Below are 26,648 nucleotides of genomic sequence, written 5' to 3' on the forward strand. Positions count from 1 at the left end.
AAAGTAAAAGGGAAAAAACAGAAAAGGAAGGTTTCAGATGGAAAGCATAGGGAGGCTACAGGGACAAAGCAACTAACAGAGCTCCTATACATGGCTACTCAGAAGTACTGTATTTAATCGAACGTAATATACACCTTTTTTTGGCCAAATTACGTAGTGAAAATCAGGGTACAAATCAGATTTGATGTCACCAGCAAATACTTTTTTGGTTTAAAGGATTTGAAAATAGAGGTGCGCGTTAGATTTGATGGCACATTAGATTCGTGTAAATACAGTAAGCTCCACTGTGTTCAGGGGGACTTACTCCCAGGTATATGAGTTGAGCCTAATTCACACAGAAGGTAGTTAGCTTTGATTAGCAGGAGAAAAGGAAAACTTTCAGTTTCATGCTATTGTTAGTACCTGATTGTACTTGTCTTTCTCTGTAAATCTTACTGAAAGTATTGGTTCGCTGGCATTATTATAGCATTTTGTTTACACACAGTTTGTCAAACTGTAAAGACACTTTTCTGCTACACAATAAAATCTGAGAATTATACAGTACATGTTGTTATATTTTTATTCCAGAATTTAATGTTGATTTTTTTAATTAAAAAAAAACTTAAGCGCTGATCCACTGATTATATATTTTCATTTGTACAATCTACTACTAAACAAGATTCGACATATTAAGAAACATACTGTTTAGGCAGGAGGAGTGAAACAAAACACAGGCCCTTTCTCAGCCAAAATGTTTAAGCTTCAAATCCTTCACAGAACCATTTTAGGGTTTGCACCAAATTATTGCCCGAAGATGCAATTTCTTATTACTGAAAGACTTGCTTTATTCTGATATTATAGTTGAGTGTTACTGTATTATAATTATACCAGGCAAGTATATCTGTTTGCCATATCAGCTACCCATAGTTCCATACTTTTCCAGAAACGTTTTGAATGTAACATCAAGCACTGGGGAGCAGCCTTCCCTCCCATCCATCAATAGCCGTAAACCAATCAGCACAATCTTCCTCCTTGGTTCAGAAATCAAATTTAGCAATATAGAAATACAGAATATGAGCTCTGAATGTGAAAGTGGTTGGAAAGGTGACTTTATGTGGACCATTCATGAAGTTCAACACGTTCAACATCTTTATTTTCTTTGAATGGTGCCACACACAAGACATGCACATGTGTGAACAAGAAGCTTCCTTAAACAGGATGGAAGCCCACACGTATACATAAATCCCCATACTGATCTAACTCTGGTAGACTAGATGGTACCCGAAACTGGGAAAATGCCAAATTCACTATGGCTCCATTCCCAAAGAAATGCTCTCAGAGTGCGAACACAGCAGCTTCTCAACTCACAACTGTCAACATCATCTCACTGTGCCGTATGCAAATTCCCTAGCTATCTCTTGCACAATATAATGGTGCATCAACAGGACAATATTCCCATGCTGGTTATCAGAGGATGGTTTCAAAGCGAACACCACTGTATTGGGGCAGAAACATATTCAATGGAACACTTTGACATACCTTAGGTAGGATTAGGAGTCAGAGAACAGCTTCTGCCACCCAGGTAGAGGTCTGAACCAGGAACGTTACCCACAGTAAAGCAGTGGCTAAGTACAAGGCCAGGGAACTAAATCATACTTATATACCACTCTTTACTCTTGGGTTTTAAGTAACAAATATCATGCTTCTGTGGAAAGCTGCATTGAGAAATTCATGTAAGTTGGTTTTTGTTCTTGCTATGCTTTGTTTAGTGTGGTGAACTGTGGTGCTGAGTAGAGCTCTGGGCATGTTTGGTGCATGTATACCAGCTGACATATGTATGTCCTTAACAGGCTGGTGCCAACCAGTACACATGCACAGACCACAAAATCCACTCCATTTGGTGCTGCTACCAGGAAATCCCCCCACTCCCTGCTGCTCCAGGAAGATGTGAACTTGCCGGCAGCACTGACACTGCCCTCACCCTAACATCAGCACCTTGCGGCAGTGCTGGCATCTCCACACCATGCTCAATTGTATGCACCTCCATCTTCCTTGTCTTTTCTCTGTACTGCAAAGCCCCAAATGTTTTAACCTTTCTTCATAAGGAAGTTGCTCCACCCCCTTGATCGTTTCGGTAGCCCTTTTCTGAACCTTTTCCAGTACTACACTAGCCTTTTTGAGGTGTGGTAACCAGAACTGTACTCCTCATAAGTGTATTTCTCCATCTTCAGGAAAAACAGGGAATGCATATATTAAAGCACTGATGTACTCTGGTGGTTTCTAGGGAAAGAACGAATGATTTTTAGTTGCTATGGAAATAAATTTTAATCTGAGTTATGACTCATCAAATGAACAGACCTCTGAAGATTTCTTAATAGAGGTTTTAACACAAGCCCTATCTCCTAGTCAGAGAAGCATTTCTTTCATTGATTAGTCAAACAATGTGAATGATAACGGCATGTTCAGAACAATTATGCAGCAGAAGCTACTTTCCCACCCAGTATACTGTATGTGTTTTCATTGGCCTATTGGTATCAAAGGAAAGGGACAGTGTCCGTTTTTAAACTATAAAAATCTTAAGCCCTCCCTGGGATAAAAACTGATCAGATTAATAGGCTTTATTTCTCATGGAGGTGACAAACCTGTGTCTGACCTGAACAAAGACTGCAGTTATGGACTCATATGATTGAATAGTCCTACATATAAAATATTTTCTCCTTCAAAGACAACTTAATGCCTGGGAGAAAAGTTCTAGTCTAGCCTCTCCCCTAACACATTTATTTTGTATGTGCAGGGAATGTTTCTATATGCATGTGAGTCCCATCTGCAGTCTATATAATATTCCCCTCTGATCTAGTTAGAAACCAGGAAGCTGTCATATACTGATTGGGACCACTGGTCCATCAAGCTCAGTAATGTAGTGTTCTAGCTCAGCCACCAGGTGTGGGAGACTTTAGGCTTATCGAATCATAGAATCATAGAATCATAGAATCATAGAGTTGGAAGAGACCACAAGGGCCATCGAGTCCAACCCCCTGCCAAGCAGGAAACTATGAGAGCTACTTTGTTTTTCACTAAAACCCCAAAGGGCCACCAATCAGAGCCAGTCAAAATATTAGCCTGAGGACAGGGGCAGACACATCCTCAGAATTAAGGAATAGTGTGCCTCTGAACCAGGAATTAGTGTTATGTATTGAAAATAAGATCACAGTCAAGTCACAGAAAAATCCAGTCCTGGTTTTTCCCCAACCTCACTTCTTTTCAGAAGTCTTAGTCTGGAGGAAGAGGGAGCCTTTTTATTGTTGTTAGTATAAAAATAACTGGGTGTCAGAAACTTTTGCTGAGCTACTGCAAACCAGAGATCTACCTAACTACCTCCTACCAGACCCTGGTCTGCACTGACTGGCAGCGGTTCTCTTCAGGGATTCAGGGCACTTCCAGACAGGGGCTTCATAGGAACATAAGAAGCGCCTGCTGGATCAGGCCAATGGCTCATCCAGTTCAGCATCCTGTTCTCACAGTGGCCTATTCTTCATACTGCAAATGCGTCCTTCAAATGTTGTTGGCAACAACTTGATTTAACTTCTCAGATTTTCTATGGGAAGATAAATTATCCTAATGAAATGGGGCAGGGTGAATACAGAATAGCATTTTGACAGCGGTGTTGTCAAAAAAGGCCTTGCATGAGTAAACAACACAGATCCCACAAGAAACACTCTCCGTTTCAAATACCTGCTGGGGACTGAAACAGGGCTCTCTGCCTGCAAAGCCTGGCTTAGTAGAACATTTGACAAACCCTGGCTCAAAATAATGCTATTATTACCTGAAAAACACATTTACTCATCTTAGAAATGTAGTTTGGATTCCACTGTGTTATAAAGGTAAAGGGGCACCTGACCATTAGGTCCAGTCGTGACCGACTCTGGGGTTACGGCGCTCATCTCGCTTTATTGGCCGAGGCAGCTGGCGTACAGCTTCCGGGTCATGTGGCCAGCATGACGAAGCTGCTTCTGGTGAACAAGAGCAGTGCACACAAACGCCGTTTACCTTCCCACCGGAGCGATACCTATTTATCTACTTGCACTTTGAGGTGCTTTCGAATTGCTAGGTTGGCAGGAGCAGGGACCGAGCAACGGGAGCTCACCCCGTCGCGGGGATTCGAACTGCTGACCTTCTGATCGGCAAGTTCTAGGCTCTGTGGTTTAACCCACAGTGCCACCCGTGTCCCTTCCATTGTGTTATACATTTATGCAAACTAGGGCCTGGTTCATGCAAAACGCTAAGCCAAACCATGACTTAGTGTGAACAGGCAACCATTTGGGCTGCTGGATGAGAGACTGTGACCACTTTGCTCCTCCTCTGGTCATTCTGCTGCTATGCTGCACTGAGCTAAGCCATGGTTTGGCTTAGTGTGCCATCTGAACCACAGCTCATAGTTTAGTTCTGTCCAAGCAAACCACAAGCTGCAACCATGGTTTGTCCTACAGTTTACAGCTTGTGGATTGTCTGGGAGAGTTAAACCATGAGCCCTGGTTTGGACAACATACTAACCCAAGCCATGGCTTAACTTAGTGCAGAACAACCAGGGAGGAACAAAGCAAGTGTGATCACTTCTCCTGGAACCTGTACAATTGCTCATTCATCTGTGCTTAGCTGGCATTGTGTCAGAATAAGGACTAGAATTTATAATAAGAATTAGGTAATAAGAACCTTAATGCAAACAAGGATCAAAAGTTTTGAGACCTTAAAATCACACCTAACATAGGTGACATCTAACCTAATCAGTTAGTATTCAGAAGTGCTTCAGTGGTTATTTAGCTATAGCCCTACTGCACTTACAGCCTGATAACCAGGGAGCTTCCTCCCAGATAAAGGCCAGGTCTCAAATTAATCTGAAAATAACGTCTCAGTTAAATCTGAAAATACCAAGTAAATGACCTGAGAGGCTGAACAACTTATCAGGCAGTAAATCATTCAACCCATAAAGTGAGCAGTCTTTCTGGCTCAGCTTGTCAAATAAACATCCACATTTTTAATGGAGTGTCAATGACAATGTTGCTGCCATTAATTAGCCTTTTACAGGCAGTACTACTCTGCAAAACAAAAAATGAAACAAAAAGCCACCCATGCTTTAGAAGAGTGACTAAAATTATGTGCTTAGGGATATGTAATTGAGTTAGATAACTTTAATCATGAGTTCAACTCCAATTGAATTTATGTTCACCCCTAAGTGATTTTCAGAATCAGGAGAAAGAAGAATACAACCCTGCTTAAAGCTAGTAATAAATATTAAAATCAAGAAATGGAAGTAAGGCATTCAGCTGTGTTCTAAATCCAACATGACCCTGAAAGCAAACTGCAAAAAGGAGAATTTTTAATCATGTCATAAAAATGAGATAAATAATATAGAAAAAGCTATTTTCACAGTGATTCACATTGGAGGCAATGAATTGTCAAAAATATCCAAGATAAAGAAAAATCATGACACAGCTGTAGGGTAAGAAGAAACATGGTTGACCAGTTTTATTCAATAAATTAAAAGCTTACTGAGAAGAAGATTTCTCTAATTAGCAACCACACCAGAAGTTAAGGAACATCTAATATAAATTCTGTTATGGAGAAGCAGAGTGATAATGAGTATGGAAATAACATTACAGGATGGCTAGATTTTATAATACCCAGGAATACCTTGGGTGAACTAAATTAAGATACAACACTACAAATTAAACTATACTTGATTTTTCCTATACAAATAAAGTAATTGCCAATTAACCTAGCCCTAGAATAATTTTGTATTATTTTTCATAATGTTAACATGTATGATTTTAATTGGGGGGGGGATCATGGAAGAAAACTGGTATGCATTATACTGATTTTTATGAGTGTGCAATTTCAATAATTCTTTGTTTTCAGATTTAATATATATATATATATACTTCAGCCATTGCAACTTTAAGCAAGTACAGGGTGAGAATGCCTCCTTAACCATATCTATTTTCAACTAAAAGTCCTCCACCACCCTAATCAGTTTTTATGCCTGCAGGGGAAAGGATGTACAATGTCCTCTCTCAGTGTGCTGAGAGATGGGGAAAGCCCCAACCCCCTCATGGAACATGTAGCTTTGCCATTCACCTTATACATAAACCACAAATAACTGGGCCTAGCTATATGCAAACATGTGTACACAGTTTGTCACTACCAAGACAGAAAGAGCTTTGGGAGGCCAGAATTTGGCAGAGCGTTTCTTACCTGCCATTTCTGTACTCCAAATCACTCTCTCAAACTACTTCTTCCCACTTTTTGAAACCTGCGGGAGGAAAAGCAGCTCAGGAGGAATGATCTGGAGCAGAGAAGCAGCAGGATAGGAAACGGTTGAAGCATTTTATAAGCCCTGCTGGGACAAGAGGTAGTTTAATATCCCTTCTGACTCACTTCTTGCTAGAAGGTATTTGTTACAGAGCAGGGGTAGGGAAGCTGCAGTTTCAAAGATGTTGCTGAATGACAACTCATATCATCCCTGATCACTGGTGATGCTAGCTGGGGTTGATGGGAGTCCAACAACCTTTGGAAGGCCACATATTCCTTATTCAGTATTATAGAAAAGGTACAGAAGCCAATGGCTTTCTTCACCCTGATCCTTGAGTTATCTCAGATCTTCCATATCTGTTATGTTGGACTGGTGCTCTTCTTTCTAGACTCAAACCTATAGTGTCTAAGCTCACAACTCCTTCTCTCTACTTTTTTGAAACTCTCCTATTTCTTTTCTCCCCTCTCACGCAGCATCCACTGTCCCTAAGGTTCCAGTTTATCAGCAGTTTCTGAATCCAATGCTACAGCTTCCTCTTCTAGCTATGTCCGCAGTCCGCTGTCATGTTCAGATGAGTGACAGCAGCTGTGACTAAACAACCTAGCTTCTTCTTTGGTGCAGCAGGGGGATAGGAGCAGTGGCAGGTAGGGGCACAACACACCGGTTCTCCCTTATGCCACTTCTGCGTTTCAATTTTACCCTTTTAAAAAATGGCATTAGATCTCTATTATTTGTGTTTAATGTATAAAGGTAAAGGTAAAGGGACCCCTGACCATTAGGTCCAGTCATGGCCGACTCTGGGGTTGCGCCGCTCATCTCGCTTTATTGGATGAGGGAGCCGGCGTACAGCTTCCGGGTCATGTGGCCAGCATGACTAAGCTGCTTCTGGCAAACCAGAGAAGTGCACAGAAACGCCGTTTACCTTCCCGCTGGAGTGGTACCTATTTATCTACTTGCACTTTGACATGCTTTCGAACTGCTAGGTTGGCAGGAGCAGGGACTGAGCAATGGGAGCTCACCCCATCGCGGGCATTTGAACCACTGACTTTCTGATCGGCAAGTCCTAGGCTCTGTGGTTTAACCCACAGAGCTACTCGTGTCCCCTGTTTAATATATAGTTATCCCCTAACTTTAGGGAGTTTTTAATAGAAACTTTGTGAAGAATTGGACCTATGAAATATTTTATGTATGTAAATTATTTTCAAAAGGTACTTGTCAGGCAGACTGTATTGAACAGGTCTGGTTCACATGTCATGGCAAGCCAAACCATACCTTACCAGGACCACACAAACATTTGAGAGGAGGCTGTAGGCATTTTGCTCCTCCCCAGTTTTGTACCCCTATGTCTTTGTACTAAGCTAAGCTAAGCCATGCCAAGGTTTGGCTAAGCTTGTCATTGCCAGAATCCAGGCTCCTCACTAACCTGAGCCCAGGTTTGGAAGACACACTACAACCTTGCTTAGCTCAGCATGGCGTGGGAGTAAAAAAAAATATTCTGAATCAAGGAAAATGTCAGTTATAAAATGCTTGTGACGGCAAAGTAGAAGAACACAGATAAGAATAAAGAGATGACAGTGGGATGTAAAGATGTCCAATTTAATGGAATAATTATGACTTAGAAACAAAAAATAATCAGCGTAGGAAGTAGAATTCCTAAAGCATAAATGCTACGAATTACTTTGCTGCCACGACTTGACTCATTGAAGTGTTCATTGAAGAAACAGTACAAACACTTTAAATAGGTGAAAAGGCTTCTCTAACCCGAAGACTGATTTTCATTTTAGCTTAAGATAAAATCTAACTTTAAAAAAAAAAAACTTTTAAAAAAACTTGCTTTGTTCTTATGATGATTCCCTGTCCATGGCTGTAGTCTCTTCACTAGTCTCAGTGGCAGGGGGAAATCAGGGCTTGGGGCTTTTCGATTTCAGAAAGGGCTTGTACATTTCCCCATAATTTGAGCTCTGGATCAAACCCTAGCTTTCACTCCCTGTTCGCAGAGCAAGTGCAACCGTGGTTTAACAGTTCAGGCAAAATGACACACTGATATGCCTCAAACCAAGAAGGTGGGGGGTTGGATACTGCCACATGCCAAGGATGGGAAAGCAGGGCCTCTTCAAACCTTCCACTCAAATCTCTTGAGGAGGACTCTCCAAGGGAGTCTTTTTCCTAGCTGGCAAGGAAAGGACTTCCCATCCATACTGGCCCTGGCTAACCCTAGAAGCCCACTTCACCAGTCCTTGAGCCCTGACCCTTACTCCCCACTTCCCTTCCCTTGTAAAAGCAGATGACTGCAGTGATGCAAACAGCTGAGAGGGAGAGAGTCCCCCCTCCTGCCTTCCCTCTTCAGTACCCTGTGCAGTCATTAGCAGCACACTAGAGCAATGGAACCCATGGCCCATGGGTGATGTAGTTTTACTGAAGGTTGTTCTATCCGCAATAATGGGGGAACAACATCCCCCATTGGGCTCCCATTGTGTGCTGCTAATTAGTGCACTAGAGCTTCAGAGGGAGAGAGTGGAAAACCCCCCTTTTCGTTGCTGCCATGCCTATCTGCTTTTACAAGGGGAAGGAAAGGAGTTTGTTTTGGGAAGTGGGGAAGGCTTTACATGCAGCTTCTGGAAACAAGGAAGCGTAGTAGGGATAGGTGAGGAGGGGGAGAGAACTCCCCTCCAGTTTGTACTTTAAACTCACACCATCAGAAACTATATTGTAAAAATGCAGCACTGTTCACTTGCACACCAAGAAACCACCAATGTAATTTAAAAATGAATGATTTCAGCCTTCTGCAGTGTACTCAGAGTTCACATACACTTCTCACTGGGTGATAGTTCTATAAAAATCAATGGGATGTATTATACACAGCAGAGTGACATAGAAGTAACTTACAGGAATGAAAAGGCACTTTAAGATCTACTTATGTATCACAAATACGATTACTATACAGATGAGCAAGATCAATAGTTCCCTTCTCTTACATATTAGGCAAAGCACATATTCCTTTGTAGTGATGTCACCGGAAAAGAATTATCTAAAGTAGTTAATGTTTGGAACATGAAAAACTTCTGTAACATCCCTGTCCTCAGTACTGTAGTACTAATAATAGTACTCAGCATTTTCTATAGCACGTTACCCAAACTACTTCAAGACTCCGCATGCACCATTCAGTAGCGAATTCTTAAAACAATCAAGTATTATTGTCCCTACTAATGAAATACCAGCCATTATGGAGGGCACTAAAAAGCCCCTGGAAGAGGAACACATTGCACTCATTCATGGTGTTGCTGTGCGTGAAGATCAAACCACCCATTGTTAGGGTGAATATGTACTGTATTCTGTTGACAGCAGAGTTTAAGAAAGCTCTGGAGTTGGCTGAAAATTACTTTCATGAGTGGCTGATTTGAACCAAGGATGCTGATTTGAACCAAGGATGCTTGATTTGAACCAAGGATGACTAGTTCAGAACTGGTAGGCTATACAGCAAGCTATACGTGGCTATAATTCACAATTTTGTTTGCAAAAGCAGTCCACTAAACTCAACTATTAAAACATTATGGCTGAAATTAAAAATAATTGCAGGACAAAGGGAGTATAAACAACAAGCTACTGCGAGTGATGGAGGGCAAGCAAGGAATAGGGTCAAGTCATGAGGGAAGCAATGTTACGGGGATCTGTTTTACCTGAGATCATCTTGTGAGTATCGCCTTTGCAAATCCTCTTTATTTTTTGTTTCTGTCCCTTCCTCAGTTTGCTCATCTTGGGTCCCTTCATTCTCTTCTGCTTCTTTGTTCTCCTCCTTATCACAGTTCTCTGTCACCTCTTCCCCTTCCCCTTTTTCATCCTCCTTTTTCTCAAGATCCTGATTCTCCTCATCTTCCTCAGGGAATATCTCCCCCTCCCCTCCCTCTTTTCTTTCCTCACTTGATCTTCCAAAGTTAACGAAAATTGAGGAAGCATGCAAATAAACAAAAAAGAAGACAGAAGCTTGTTAGGACGAGTGGACAGAAGCAAAACATGCATTCACTAAGGGGCAAAAGAAAATGAATTGACAAATCATACAACAAATGGAATTATGCCACGATGACAAAAAAAGCATGCTGGTTAATTACTTGGCATAGTCTAGGTAATGATAAAGGTATAGTCAGTTTTTCTAGGAGTAACTAAAGGGCAGATATATTGTGCAATAAGCTAAATGAAAATAAACAATACTCAAAATTAGTTCTTTTAAAATTAGTATGGGTAGTTTCCTAGCAGTTAACCGTGTGTGTGTGTGTATGTGTGTGTATTGCACATATATGTGCACATTTATGCATGGAAATTCAGCTTGCATTCTGCAAGCGTACATGCACCCATTCCAGCTTGTCATTCTGAAAGTCAATGTAAGTATGAGAAGTGGAAATGAAATTTTCACAACGCAGCATCCATTCTGTGCTAGATTCTGCTAAGAGGCAGTCACTTGTTTCTAGTCCACTGCCCCTGGGGTTGCTTGAAGGTTACTGATGGAGTGCTGAGTCAACTTTCCTGGCTGCTACTGCTAATCTTTCCTTCTCACGAGAGACTGCTTGTTTGTCAGCAGCACACAAGCAACTCATCCTTTGGACTGCCTATGTCTAGCTATTATAACAATGGGCCACTTTACATGTTATAACAAGTCACAGTTTCAAGCCTTGTTCTTGGCTTCCTCTCATGACTTGTTGAAAAAAGATACAAAACACAAAAACTCGTTTGCACATATCACTAAGCCAGCACAGTCCTTAATTTCCTCCCTGGTCAGCAAAGGAGAAGCAGCACAGATATAGTTCAAATTTCTGATTACTAGCTAATGGGAAACTGCCTTGGCAATTTGGATAACTGTATGAATTGATCATACAGTCAGTCGTTATCATCAGTCAATCCTTTGCAGAATGGTTAAAGATGTGTTATATATATACAGGGGTATATATAATACATATTTAAGAGCAGGGGAGAATCATATAAATGGGTGTGATTAATCAAAAGATGCAAAGAGATTTGAAGGGTTATGAAATGCTAAGGCTACTCTAGTCATGAAAGGGAGGATTAAAAATGGCCTCTGTCTTGGCCGTTCTGTGCAATCCTGAAAAAAATCCTGAATTTTTTTTGAAACCCCTCAATCACAACTTACTTCCGTTTCCCTGTTACTTTTTTAAAAATACATTTTAAAGCACACAAGCCTTTTATGGCAATTCCAATAGTCTCTTTAATTGTGGAGTTGGCCACCCATGGGCCAATGTCTAAACTACAGACCTACGGTTCATAGCTCCTTAGTTGGTTTGGAGGAATGTGAACATTTGTGATCAGCTGCGCATGTTTGTGTAATCTTCCTTTTTTGACAGAGGAGGCTATATATCACATTATGCTGTAGGCATGCCATGAACATGCAAACATTTCATGTTTTCCTCACCACATCCCATAGTAAGGTCATTAATGTACTAGATCTACAGTAGGTTGTTTCTATAGCTCCATGACGTAGACTTATTGAATGCAGCTACTAAGATGTATAAATGAATTTCTAATATCTGTAAGGTACAATAACTGACTTTAAATACTGGCTTGAATTGTCAATAATAGGTTCATTTTCAATCCAGGAAAACACTCCACTGTCGCAGAAAACTAGCATAAGATTTTAAAAAATCTTTTGGGAACTGTGTTACTTGAACCAAGTGGAATCGGTGGAAAGTTGATCTGCTGTTCAAAAATACAACCTTGTAAGTCAGAGCTTTCCAAACTTTTCATGTTCGCGACACACTTTTAGACATGCATCATTTCCCGACACAGCAATTCAGTCTTACTAGCAAACTGGAGGCTAAACTAACCCCTTTCCAGCCCCAGGAGGAGCGAAGGGAGTGTTCGTGCGACACACCCACGCACTGCAGTCAACACTCTAATGTGTCGCAACACACAGTTTGGAAAGCTCTGTTGGAAGTGGTCAACTTTACAGTTTCTTACCTAATTTTCTTGTTCCCTCTTGGTCTTTCTGACTGTACAGACATATAGCTAGTGCTGCTGAAGCGGGAAGCACTACTGGTCCTCGATACAGCCGACACGTCGCTTACATCGCTGTCTGAAGACTTGTTAGAAACATTGTCAGAGCCTCGTTGAGGGTCCCGCCCTGGTCGATACTGTAAAAATGAGTATACAGATGAGTGTACAAATTTAGTCTATGTAGCCACAGTCAAACAACTGCTTACAACTTCTCTGTACCAGTACTGTTGCTGCCAGTTTCATAAAGCTCTTGCAGAATAGGGAGGATTCTATTTATTCAGCAATTACCGCAATTGCAGAACCTCACACAGAAATTTATTGCATTTTGTTTACTTTAAACATTCCAAGAGAGCTTTTCAAAGTGCTCAGAATGGCTTCGATAAAATAAAAAATGCAATTCAAACTAAAACAAGTTGAATGATATAATAACAGCTAAATGATCCATAGAGCTACTACTTATTATTTTTTACCATAAACAGTTTTAGTCCTTGTGCAGAAACCCTGCAAAACCTGAAATGTGTGGGATATGCACTACAATGAAAAAAAAAAAAAACCAGTTCCAATGCATTTATACATTTAACCCCCTAAATGCAAACAAAATGTCAGTACATGATAAAGGGCCTATGGTGTTTTTAGGTTATTATATACTGTTTCATCAATACTTCCATTAAAAAAAAAAATCTAGCTGTGACAATTCTTTTTTTATATATATATTTAAAACTTTGTGCACCACAGCATCTGTGTAGCACAGCTTCAGGTTTTATAGACTGCTTCTATGTCCATGCTAAATGCATAATCGGCACTCAGTAATTCAGTGTCTTAGGCCACACAACTTCAATATTCTAAGGAAGTGCCATATTCTCAAAAGAGTATACAGGCAGCTGGGAATCTATTTTGCCCACAAACTGATCTCCTTACATGGTCCATAAAAAACACTGCCAACTTATTTTTACAGTGAGGTATAATAATCAAGGACCATGTGTCAATGGTGGACTTTGGACTTTCAAATTTCAGCAGCACCCTGTGCGATGCCAAAATTTGGCACTCTTGTGCTCTGTTCTAAGTCACTGTTGCGGTACCCCGTGCTGCCCTCTTGGCTCGGTGCCCAGTGCCGACGAACCGTTTGCGCTCCCCTAAATTCACCTCTGCATGTGCCCAGGCATAGGTAGAGTATGACGAATTCCAAAAGTATAACATGAAAGTGTGACATTCCTTTCAGTTGCAAGCCTTTTTTTCATTTCCCTTACAGGTGAAGCAACCTCAACCAAAGCTTGATTTAATTTGGTAGGGACACCAGGGGCCAGCTCAAATTGCTTTTGGGGCTACATCCAAACTGTCAGCTGCCAACGAAACAACCCTGCCCAACAGCAAACAGCTCGACATCTCAAGGGTCACCGCAAGTTCTTTTGCTCCTCAAATAGAGCTTCATAATTTTTTGCCGCATAAAGAATTTGGCTGAAGAATCTACCTTGGTTGCAGATTGTGATGAAGGAGAACAAAACATATCTATAATCCAGGGTTCAGACAACATGCTACCCAAACCTTGGCTGTACCATATAACTGAACTAAAAGGAGCAGGGAGAAGGAACAAACCAGCTGTCATTTCCTCCCTGGGAACCTGCATCTTCATGGTAAGCCACTGTCTGGATTAAGCATTACATGTGAATACAATCTGTGACTGCCATTTGTATTTAAGGCTATAAGACACTGTGTCTCTCAAACACAAATGCACACATTCAGCTTGGTATACCCTCTGTTTCTTGGGTTTCTTCAGCCACCTATTCTTTATGCCAAGTGCTAAAAATTAAGGGTGGAATTCAAAGTCACATTAAGTATCTTGCTACATTGGCTCAAGGAATTCTGCTTGCGCAATGGAACACCCCCTCCCCCTCTCCTTGACCCCCCACACTCCCTAAACCAGTTTTAGGGGTTTCTATAACTCTTTGGAGCAGAATTAGAGAAGGTGCAGTGTGTGTGCGGAGGTGAGAAGAAGAGGGAAAGTTCAGCTGTCAAGTGGAATTCCTTGTAGAAGAAGAAGAAGAGTTTGGATTTGATATCCCGCTTTATCACTACCTGAAGGAGTCTCAAAGCGGCTAACATTCTCCTTTCCCTTCTTCCCCCACAACGAACACTCTGTGAGGTGAGTGGGGCTGAGAGACTTCAGAGAAGTGTGACTGGCCCAAGGTCACCCAGCAGCTGCATGTGGAGGAGCGGAGACGCAAACCCGGTTCACCAGATTACAAGACTACCGCTCTTAACCACTACACCATACTGGCTCTCCAGTACTGTTGGGATGCGGTAGCTGAATACAGCCCAATGGGTAGAAAATAGAGTTAAATAAAGCAACTATATTTAAGTTTGCAATTGCTGGCCATGGGGTGGGATATGTTGCAATTTGATATAGCAGGCTCAAGTTTAAATCCCTACTTTGTAGCAGAGCTCATAGGATTCTTTTGAGGAAGTCATTATGTGTGATGGCTGTTTATCACAGCCGTATTCATCCCTTGGTCACTTAGTTTACTCTATGACACTATTCATGTAACAAAACAGGGTAAAGTGTGTATGCAGAATAGAGGAGGAACATAGTAACAGGTTTCTACCCATTCACTGAGACTTCTGCATCAAATTTTCAGGGATGCAGTTTGTATACAGTAGGCTGTCTCTGCATGATTCAGAAAGAGCTGTGCATGTGCAAGTTGTATGCGCAAAGGCTCTGCAAAGAAGAGTTACTCCTGCTCCCCCATGCATGCTTTCACTCTATCATTTGGTTGCATGAACAGAGCTTAGGATGACTCACAGCTTAAATGTCTGAAATGACTTCACTGAATAGCACTGTTTATGAGGAGACATTACATTAAGTTCTAACTGCGGTGTTAGGGCATGCTAATCTCTTGGATGACTACATTCTTAGGTTTGCTGGGAAAATGAAAAAGATAAGCTGCTCCAAACTTTAGGAAATGATTTATATATTCAACAGAATAAGGTGATGGAATCCAGAGGTAGTCGGGTGGGCTGTGCCACTATAGCTGTTCCCACACACAGACCCATTACCAAGCCCATTTTAAGTTGTTAACACATAAGCATATATATACATATATACATATATACACATACATACGTACATATATACATACATACATACATCTATATATCCCTGAACAACTTGGGCTCCTCCCAAATCAATCTGCCCAGGTGTTAAAATCAGCAAGGCTCTGTTAGCACTGCCCCTGCCTCCTGTGGTTAGAGGGGAGGCAACACGTGAGAGGGACTTATCTGCATTGGCCCCAGGATGTGGAATGATTTCCTCCCAGGGGCATCTTGCGCCACCACTGTATACTTTTTTTGACAATTGGTTAAGGCACACCTCTTTGCTCAGGCTTGAGTGGATGTGCTCCATTCGGTTAGCTTTGTCGTTTTACTTTATGATTTTAATATAGCATATACTTGTTTTAATTGTGATATTATGCAACCCACCCTATAACCATTTGGATGGGCCCACAGGTAGAAATAATAAATAATTTTCATGCAAATAAAAACAAAACAAAAACCCATCTAGCACATCAGGGAGAAAGGTTCTAGACCAGGGAAGTTGGGGGGGGGGATTAAAAACATGACCTCGACTAATAGGGTCCACTCTACCACTTGAATTATTTCTTATCTCATTCTCACATCATTTTGTTCTATGAACAAACCAGGCCTAAGTTGGACTTTATAACTGAAAACAGAATTGATGTTTGTCTAATACAATGAAGATATCGTATCCCATTTTAAGAATATTCTATAGTATAGTTGCCCCAAGCCAGGAGTTGTCATACGTAATTTTGATTAGCTAAAGAACCAAATGTGTGTACATTTCTGAGTGAGATGCAGATAGTTGGTCACTGAAGGGCCTTTACAGTAGTGGCACCCTGCCTAGAGAACACCTTACCTAGAGAGGCTTGCTTGTCATTGTGGTCCAAGGTAAAGACTTCTCCTCTCCCCCCACAAGTCTTTTAACTTTGTTTAGTTTGGATGTGGGGTTTTGCTTTGTTTGCCTTTGCTACTTTGGTCTTTTATGCTTGGTACATTTTTATTAGTATGTGCTTATTGTCACTGAATTTTAATTTGTTTTCATTCATCTGTGTCAGGTGCCCTGATATTTTCTTGCAGAGCAGCCTATAAACATAGCAAAGGCACTGGAGCCCAGATCAGGATAGCCCCAATCAGATGATCAGCAATATATCATCTGTTCTAGGAGGGAATGAGAAGTATGCAAGCAGCTGTCAAGGGACTCAATGTGTGAAATTATTATAGAAGTATTAAAATTTATGAGCTGAAATATATATATTTTTTCTATACCAAACCCTGATATAGTCAAAACTACCTGCACTGCCAATATACAACAAGCAAGGAAGTACAGTAAGTCTGAGGAATCTGCTGAACCGAAGGTGAGATTCTAGATAAAGAATTATTAATGAGATAGCATTTAATGCACCTATCATACAAAAAGTAAAAACAAATATATGGTACAAAAATGACACATCTAGTGTGCATATATGTATCTATCTGATCTTCTCAGAAATCAGTAATGTGAAGTTAAGCCAATAAAGGAGCACTAATTTTTTAAAAAAAATCACACCAAAGTGGTATGGCTTTTCTTCTTAATTTAGCAAGGTGGACACTTTGTTTCATAGTAAACTTTTAACAGAGTTAGTAGGAAAGTGTTAATTAACTTGGATCATTATCTTTGCATACAAGTTACTAGGAGGAGTTAAATATTTGAAGGCTCCTTTGTTCTGCTGATGTAACCCAACGTTTTTTTTGTGACATTCTTAATAGTTTGTTCACTAGTAAGATGACATTTCATCTTTTTATCTATAGCCTGAAACAACAGAATCGTAGGGTGGACACATAAGAGGAGCCTGCTGGATCAGGCCAATGGCCCGTTGAAGTCCAACATCCTGTTCTCACAGTGGCCAACCACTGGCCTGTGGGAAACCCAGAAGCAGGATTTAAGCACAAGAGCACGCTCCTCTCCCGTGGTTTGCAGCAACTGGCATTCAGAAGCATTGCTGCCTCAAAGTGTAGAGGCAGAGCTTACTTTCCTTTATCTGTCCTGAATCTTCCAACATCCAGCTCAATTGGATGTCTATGAGTTCTAGTGTTATCAGAGAGGGAGAAAAACTTTTCTCTATCCACTTTTTCCATGCCATGCATAAACTTCTCTCATTTTACCTCTTACTCTCCTTTTCTCTGAACTAAGAAGTCCCAAATGCTGCAACCTTTCTTCATAGGGAAGTCATGCCATCCCCTTGATCATTTTGGTCACCCCTACCTGAACTTCTCTCAACACTACAACATCTCTTTTGAGGTGGTGACGAGAACTGTATACAGTATTCCAATTACAGTTACAGCCTAGCATGGAAAACTGGCTTTTTTCACAGCTGCTGAATGCTGGTTTGATATAGTCACTGAACTATCTGCTATGATCCCAATGTCTTCTTCCTGGTCCATCACTGTCAGTTCAGATCCTATGAGCATATATGTAAAATTAAGGGTTTTTTTTGCCCCAACATGCATCCCTTTACATTTATATACACCGAATCGCATTTGCCATTTTACCACCCATTCAGTCAGGTTGGAGAGCTCCTTTCGGAGCTTTTGGCAATCTCTTTTTGTTTGAACAACCCTGAGCAATTTAATATCATTAGCAAACGTGGCCGCCTCGCTGTTCACTCCTAACTCCAGATCATTTATTAACAATCTGGTTAAAAAATCACAGGTCCCAATGCAGATCCTTGGGGGGACTTGAAATTTCACTTGTCTCCATTATTTGCTTCCTGCAACCCATTCCTGAGCCACAATAGAACTTCTTCCCTTCTTCGATTGCAAAACTTACTGAAGAGTTTTTGGTGAGGTACTTAGTCCAAAGTTTTTTGAAAATAAGAGTCTACTATGTCAACTGGATCACCTCTAGCTGTATGCTTGTTGACACTCTAAAAGAACTCTAATAGTTCATGAGACTGGGCTTGCCCCTGCAGAAGTCATGCTGGCTCTGTTTCAGTAAGGCTTGTTCTTCTATCTGCTTGGTTATATTATCTTTGACAATGTTTTTTTACCAGTTTTCAGGGGACAGACATTAATCTATATTGGCCTGTAATTTCCCTCCAGATGAGCCTTCCAAAACTCCCATCATTCATGACTACTGCCCATGCTTCCTGTGAATATTGGGGACCTGTACTCCAAAACATCTGGAGGTCAACAGGTTGGGAAGACCTGTTTTAGACCAAACCCTGGTGAAAAGTACAATACTCTCAGTGATAACATTCTCCTCACAGATAGCATTCCCGATATATGTTCTGAATTTGACATTTAAAAAATTATTTCGCCTCCTAAATATATATTAGTAATGTTTTGAAGCCAGCACTTACTACCTGTAATGAAATCTGACCATCAGCCATTATTTCATATTCCAGTTACAAGGCACTTTGTATATAGATATGCAGTTGTGGTAGCAACTATTACATATTTAATGACAATTGTACTTGAAGAAGCACTTCCTGCTTTCTATTAAAAGTAGTTTTGTTCTTTATTTTTAGATGGCATTTGAGCTCAAGGTATACTGTTTCATGACTGCACATTTAAAGCAGAACTTGCTTTCTCTCTCCACCTACATACAACAGATGCCAAAATTGTCAAACCTCTCTACTAATTACCATTCAAGCAAATGGCAATGGCCCAGTTTTATTCTTAGTTCTACAAGATGTTCCATTTGAAGATCCTGGCATAAGTTCGGCTCCTAATAAAATACTGTTATACCAGGTTCAGGAGTGAACTGGAGAGTTCTGAGGGTCTACTCTTTGTGACAAGTTTAAATGCTGAATTTCAATCTTGATTTTTCATTATTTGTCATTGGATATGAAATTATATGATGGCAAATACACAAATTCTGAAAAAAACCTGATGTTTGCTGTTGATGAACATAGTTGCAAAGTTGCTAGAGCACCCTAATACATACATACATACATAATTTTATATGTATGCTGCCTTTCCACAGTTAAAACCATGCTTAAGGCAGCTTAAGACATGAAAAAACACATAATCACAAGCAGAACAAAAGTAAACAATAAAAAGTATCAAAAAGTACACAACCAAATTAAAACAACTTCCATATAATATACTGCTGCTGATCTCCTAAGGCTGGATCAGTTAGGCATTCAGTTGTGTGAGCAACATTTTTTGGTGGTTTCCCAATTCCTTCATCAACACGCAGGTCTAGAATTTGTTAATGGTATGCTATAGTTGTTCATATATTTTGCATAGTTTTATGTGAACATGGATGGGCGTGGTAAGTGGCTAGGTCAATGGTATCATCATTACTTTTTATTAGCACTCATTTCCCTGTAATGGGAAGTAGTAATCTTCAGGACACGTTGAACAAACAGAAAGCTGGGAATACATTTCAGAGGTGGGGAGGCACGATGTCTAGAGGCAGCATGCAATTTCCCCCTTGGTTTAAATTATTATTTTTTCACAAAGAACACTAAATTCAGGGTTTGGCCCTCCTTTTCCCTTTCAAGATCCACATTTTTGGGGGGTAGCCTATTGAGCCCTGCATGCTGGTGGTGAGTGGAGCCACAACCAGTGATGTTCTGGAGTAAGTAACAGAGAATAAAAAATGTCCTGTTTCACTTTTTTCACATGGCTAAACTCCCAGTCTTGTGCAGGTCTATTCAGAAGTAAGGTACACCAGGTTTGATTGGGTTGCTCTCCAATAAATATAAATTAAGGGTTTCTTTTTTCTTTTTCTTTTAAAAAGTACAACAGGACCAAACAGCTATTGTTCTAAAGGGACAATGAAAGGAATTTATTGCTTGAGTTTAGTCACAAACACCATAGGTTGACTGTATGACCACACACAGGCTCCAAGATTTGTCTTATATCTGTGCATTATAAAATATTCCATTTACAGCAGCCTCATTACTTTCAAAGCTCAAGGACCTAGAGAAACATAGATATAGATGTATAGGAAAACAGAACTTTAAGGTATTGGAAAGTATAGAAACAACAGGGAGAAAGACCCTCAGATGGAAGCTGAAGCACACTAACAAGCCTAGGACTTCACAGAATACCCAAAAGAAATCAGAGAGACTGCCAAACAAGACTCCAGGGTGAACTACACCAAGTTTCTCCCTTCCTGCCTGTTCTGACAGCAGAGGGTCTCACTTCCAATGAGATGGGTCAGATGAGGAACATATATTTTTTTTCTGTGAAGAAGACACCAGAGAGGTATTGCAACTTGTCCATGCAGTATAGAAGCTAAAAGACAGGTGCAGTAATAAACAAACTTGTAATGTTATTTTCATTCTTCATCAGGTTCAGGTCCTTCAACAGAGTCAAGGAAGTAGACAGCCTCGCCAGAGTTCCTGAAGGACATATTTGTCCCATGATATCTGCACATTTGTCTCATGATATCTGTCCTCCGTCTGATAGGGGCAAAAACTAGTTTTATTGACTAGTCTCTCAGCTCTGTTAAAATTTCACCTCTGGTCAGCAATTTCTTTGGCATAGTCTGGAGACATTTTCATTGAGATTTGATTTTGACACCAGGTAAACTGCCCTTTTCTTAGTCCCAGAGCAGTTCAGAAGCATACAAAAAACAACAACAATTATGAATGCCATGGATAGGTCTCCCTCGGCTGTCAAACTGCACAGTTCGCATCTGATTTTAGGCTACATCCTAAATGCTCTGCTTTCCAGGTTGTTTGTTTTGACCTGACTACTTTACTCTCTTCTGCAAGGGCAAAAAATCTCACTACCATTGTAGTGCTGCTACCTGCACATAGAAGGCTCAGATATCTACTTTCTCATTTGCTTCATGAATGCTTGGAGGCTGCTCACAGTTGGTACCTTTGGTCATCATTTGCAAGAGGAGAAACGGGGAAAACATTTTTCCCCCTCAGAGTAGGCAATTATCAAGAACAGCTGGTGTAGCAGGAGTCATTACCGTTTAATTCACCTTACTGCCTCGACAGATTTTTTTTAATATATTTTTTTGAAATAGATGACATTAATACTTGTCCAAACCACTTTGAAAAGCAAAGTCTCTCCAAGACTTTATTATGTAACCAGGGCCAGAGCCTCTGAGTCTACATCAGTAGGGTGGGAGTGGCCTCAGCTCAGCATGCTGACCAGAAGGCCACACCCACTTTCACTTTACACTGGTTGCATAATGCAAATCCTTTTCTAAAAACCACGGTTTGTTTAACAAGCCCTGCATTTTGTCACATATGAGCAAATATGCCATGACTTATTTCTCCAAAGCTTGGTTCATTTTCTAGTTGCTCTTGCTTTAGGCCTTTGTAGCTTGAGTAGATTCTGAGGCAGGATGACTCAACAAACCATGGTGTTTCTGAAACTCAAGAGTTTATTTTTATAAAACTCTGGAGTGCCTCTATATATGTGGTCTTTTTTAAAACAAGAAAATTATATCCAGTGTCTATAGCTAAGTACAAAAATGGTGAAAAATCTTGAAGGACACTAAGTTATGTGTAAAGGAGATCATTGCATTAATACCCTTAAGAATAACATAGATCCTTCAAAACATTTTTTTGATGTTAAGGAAAGATTCCATATTTGTAATCTACTGTTCTTTATATAAAGTTAAATCTTGCCTTTCATTACATTTTCCCTTGGGCATATCAGCAATTCCTATGAAAATTTCAAGAACAGCTGGAACAACTCAGGGACCATCTGGCCAGTTTTTATTCCCCATAATGCAAGGGCCTCTGGGTAATTTGTGCCACAATTGTTCACAGCAAAAATATGGGCTCATTTCTCTCTGGTATAAGACACTGAGGGATATTTTAATTATGAACAACTTAATAGACTTGATGAGGGTAGTGAAAGAGAAATAGGTAAGCTAGACGTTATGGAGGGTGAAATGCTACATGAAATCTGTTAATTCTTGTTGAAAATATTGTTTGAAAGATTGCACTAAACTGATTAAATAGCTGAAGAGCATCACGGCACAAGACAGCCCTTGAGACGGCTGTGGAAAGCTGCCTACACACACTTTGCATATGAGACTTAATTCAGCATTTAGCACCAAAGATTAGATAGAACTGCAAGTCAGTGAGAGGCAAATATCATAAAAGGAGTGGCTAGAGTCTTACAGAAATGACATACAATTCAGGAGTGCTGACTGACAACCGATGGGCTGAGTCTGGATCCCAGACAACCTACTGAAATTGTTAGTGGTATTAGAAGTAATGAAGTGGGGGACAGAGAGACCCCAACTGTATATAGCAGCACTAAGGGAAGCCTGATGGTGGCTGCAGCATCTGAAGGGCTTACAGCTATCTTGGGGTAAGATTGGGGGGGGGGGCTGAAGCCACTCTGCCTTCTGATGTGTGATGAGATTACTTTCTGAGCTGTTTGGTGATCATCACCAGCAGCTGGACATTATTGCAAGCAAAGAACCTGGAAGTAGCAGTTGCCCAAATGATCCACACTAAGAAAAGGGTTTAGTTCCCTGCATCCATGACTAGCAATAGCTGCAGGAGCCCAGCAATGGGGACCTAAGAGCAATATGCTTCTGAACATGTGGAAACTGCTTTTTTGTTAGGTAGAACAAAACTAGTTTGAAAGAAGTCATGGATAGAATTGCCCTCTCCCCCTTCAGATCAGTCATCTGATGTGAGAAGAGGGTGGTTTTTAACCCCATCAGGATGCAGAGCTGGGTAGAGTACCCTGATGTGTGTGGGGGGGCGCTCCCTCCCTAATCAGATCAATCACCTGATCATGATCATCACATCAATTGTCTGATGAGCAAGGAGGACGCCACAAACCCTGTCCTCTGCACAGATAATCAGAGAAGTGATGTGAGTCTGTGTATGTGTACATATGTGTGGCCTGTGTATGTGTTCTGCACATATTTAATTTCATTTCATATCTGTGCACAGCGTGCATGTGGGGTATATGCACCCACTGCTGGCATGAGGCTCCCAGAGGACGAATGTGGCACCGAGGCTGGAAAAAGTTATAGCTATTCCTGCTTTTTAAAATTTATTTAACAGAATGTATATACAGCTTGATTGTAATTAAACCTCTAAGTGGTTTATAAAACTGTAGTTAAACAGCCAGCTGGAGTAAAGGAAGAGGCCCAAACTCACAAAACAAGGTGGGGGGGGGAGGAGGAAGGTGAGCCATTTTGAGCTCTACATTTGTTGTTGGTAAAGCAGGATACAAATATTAACTCAACTTACTGGTAAGGGCTACCATTATTCAATTTTCCAATTTATAAAAGATTTACAATGTCTGTTTACAATCATAATTACAATTTTAGCATAATTCCCCGCCCCCCCAAAAAAAAATTCAAGGCAGATGCATCCCAAGTAAGCACATCAGAAAAAAACATGAAAAAACAAAACAAACACCACTTTTTTAAAAAACCAAAAAACAAATATCAAGTGCCCTGTGTAAGAAAGTGACTATACCAGCCCAGATCTAACATGGATGGGAATGTGCATTGAGATACACATCACTCTGAAAGCAACACAGTACAAACTGGCAACAGATGTGATTTGCACATCTGATTTACATAAGTGACTATTCATCCAGCAAATGCTATGCATGCAGAAGTCTACTTCTTCATGCATATCTCCTGGGGACTGGGGCAAACATCTATGTACTTCCCTCTAGGCCAGCTAGACTGATCCTTCTCTCACCACAGTGACCACATATAACCAACAGTCATATGTGAGAAAGCTAGGACAGTGACACAAGTACAGACACCATCCACATACCTGTTCCTAAATTACTTGAGAATTAGTCCTTCTACTGCCTTCCTCCCATGTATTCAGGGAAATTAAAAATTATTCCTTTATGTAAAGGTTTTTTGTGGTGGTGAGTTCAATGATTTAAAAATTCTCCTCCCTTGCTATTTCCTTCTCTTTTTCTTGCCTTGTTGATGATATGACCTACATATACTGAGAGTCCTCTAAGGGACACGGACCAATGCATACAAGCTAAGTGTTGTTAGTTGCCTTGAGGCCTTAGGGTAATAGGACAGGAAGTAAATGAAGAATGAATGAATAAATGTAATTTATTTGATTATATTATTCTAACCATTATATCTCTAAATAGAACATAATGCAATAAAAAGCTTTCAGTCCTGAGCTTCCAAGCTTCTAAAGGCTACAATCCAAACCTTCCTTATGTCAGACTATGGTGAGCTTAGATTTGAGTAAAGGGATTCCTCCACCTGTATCAGCTGGCTCACCAGGTCACTACCACTGAAGGGACACTTGCATCACTCCACCGGTGCAGACCACCCTTATTTGCCCACCAAGCACTGAAATTCCCATTGGCAGAGTCCAGAAGAAGGTCCTGAAATGGCCCATTCTAAGGGAAGGGCTGAGCTGGCCTGGGGTCTGCTGGCTCACAAGCCACTCTTATAGCTGATGTCAGCTGTCCATGAAGGGCCTGATCCAGGGCAGAGTGCTGTTCCAGCCCAATCTGTCTGCCCCACACTTCAACTGCCATGAGTGGCTGGGCCACAGATGCAGCAGTAGCTTTGCCATTCCACAAGGCCACAGTAGCACATTAGGATTGCTTTGTTAGCTATCAAGCCACTGGTATCACTATCATTTAAATATCACTATCAGCAAAGCAGTTGTAGTGCACTTTTTTGGAAGTTGGAGTTTGCTTTAATTTTTCCAAAGGACTGGAACCAATAGGATCTTTGGTAGTGTCTTTAGAAAGCTAAGACAACAAGGGTTTTTTTACTGCACACCACAAAGAACAATTATTTTCTCTAATGCTATTTATTGGTAACCAATATGAGAGGAGATCTAAAGCAAATAACAGTGTTAGAATAGCTGGTGCTAAAAGAGCTGAGAGCTATTAGAGGTGGCAACCAAGCAACAATGGTAAGGTGTCAATATTGCACCTCTACGAGTGAAATGGTCAATGAAAAGATCAATGGTGTAAGAATCTTTGCAAAGAGAAATAATGAATGAGCTGGACGCTGAATGTCAAAATCTCATCAAGAGAAGACCCCATCTGAACAATTTCTCTCTCACCTCAAAAAAGAAAAAGTAGAAAAGGGAGAGCTCTGTATGATTAGGCATTGGCTTCTGGATTCATGTTCTTTCCCTCACACAGCTACTGCAACAGACACTTTGCACAGGATATTTTAATTTTATGTACTATGGACTGCATAATTAGGCATCAGCAAAGCCTGCAAACTAACCAGCCTTCACTAGACTGCCTAGAGGTTTAATTTCCTTTTGTACAGCTTCCGGGTCATGTGGCCAGCATGACTAAGCCACTTCTGGCGAACCAGAGCAGTGCACGGGAATGCCGTTTACCTTCCCGCTGGAGCGGTACCTATTTATCTACTTGCACTTTGATCTGCTTTCGAACTGCTAGGTTGGCAGGAGCAGGGACCAAGCAATGGGAGCTCACCCCGTCACGGGGATTCGAACCTCCGACCTTCTGATCGGCAAGCCCTAGGCTCTGTGGTTTAACCCACAGCGCCACCCATGTCCCATATTGAGGGTTACTTGACACCAAAATGTTTCTTCGGGTGAAAAGATATAATCGGTCTAACTGTTTTAAAGAATCTAAATTTGACTTGGCAGGTGGAGATGCTCAGTTCTAGTAGGGGTGCTCCATCCTAGGATCACAAGGTAGTTTACAATATGCATTTCTGAAGGCTTTCCCTCAAATAAAGGGAGGACTCTAGTGCCAAGGGATTCAGATTGCAGATTCTCATTGGTTTGGGTAAAAAAATTTATTAAGCCACCATGGGGTAAAAATTAGGGACATGCAACAAAGACATTTGGATTGGACCCTGCTTTGGTGCTTCAGAAAGTGAGCCAATTTGACTTAGGTCACTTTAGATCCCTTGGCCTCAGATGTGAAGTAGATGCTTGCTTTGAACTTCACTGTTTCATATGTCTTCCCAGTGATTTAGTTGGGGAAGTGAACAAAAGCCCACAATGTTTTTAACTGAGATAAACTGGATAAGTTTGTACAGGTAGAGGCCTTCCAAACTTCACAAATATGTGCAAGGGTTTCTATGCAATAGACATTTGCAGTATGGGGTTTGTTTTAAATGAGACACCAAAAGCTAGTTTACCTCTTCGCAGATGAGGGTTAAATTTGAAGGTATTGTTGCCCCTTCTGAGGGGATAATGACAAATTTCAGACAAAAAGTTGCAGAGGCGTTTGCTCTTAGGTAAGTAATCCATAAACTTTTAGGATAGGGATTAGGGAGCTATGATGAATGAAAAACCGTTTGAGGTTGTCTTTCTTTTCCACCACCAGTAACATAACCTGCAAAATATAAGATGGATGGGTACAGTTGCTAGGAAGT

At 40.8% G+C, this 26,648-nt stretch overlaps 1 protein-coding gene across 28 annotated transcripts in view; it reads right to left on the reverse strand.

Moving 5' to 3' along the window:
- Nucleotides 1-26,648, reverse strand: part of RIMS2 (regulating synaptic membrane exocytosis 2) — a 349,035-nt gene that overhangs the window by 38,514 nt on the left and 283,873 nt on the right. For 14 of the 28 annotated variants that reach the window (XM_083516462.1, XM_083516464.1, XM_083516463.1 and 11 more), the window contains one exon: nt 12,251-12,423. The exons of 9 other annotated variants lie outside the window; for them this stretch is intronic. In XM_083516462.1, coding sequence (XP_083372588.1) covers nt 12,251-12,423 — 173 coding nt within the window. Of the gene's footprint in view, nt 1-9,963; nt 10,210-12,250; nt 12,424-26,648 lie in introns of all 28 variants that reach the window. 5 more of the 28 variants (XM_083516456.1, XM_083516467.1, XM_083516468.1 and 2 more) reach the window with 1 other exon arrangement.

The sequence above is a fragment of the Podarcis liolepis genome (genome assembly GCF_965112155.1).
Source record: "Podarcis liolepis genome assembly, chromosome: 8".
NCBI lineage: Eukaryota > Metazoa > Chordata > Lepidosauria > Squamata > Lacertidae > Podarcis > Podarcis liolepis.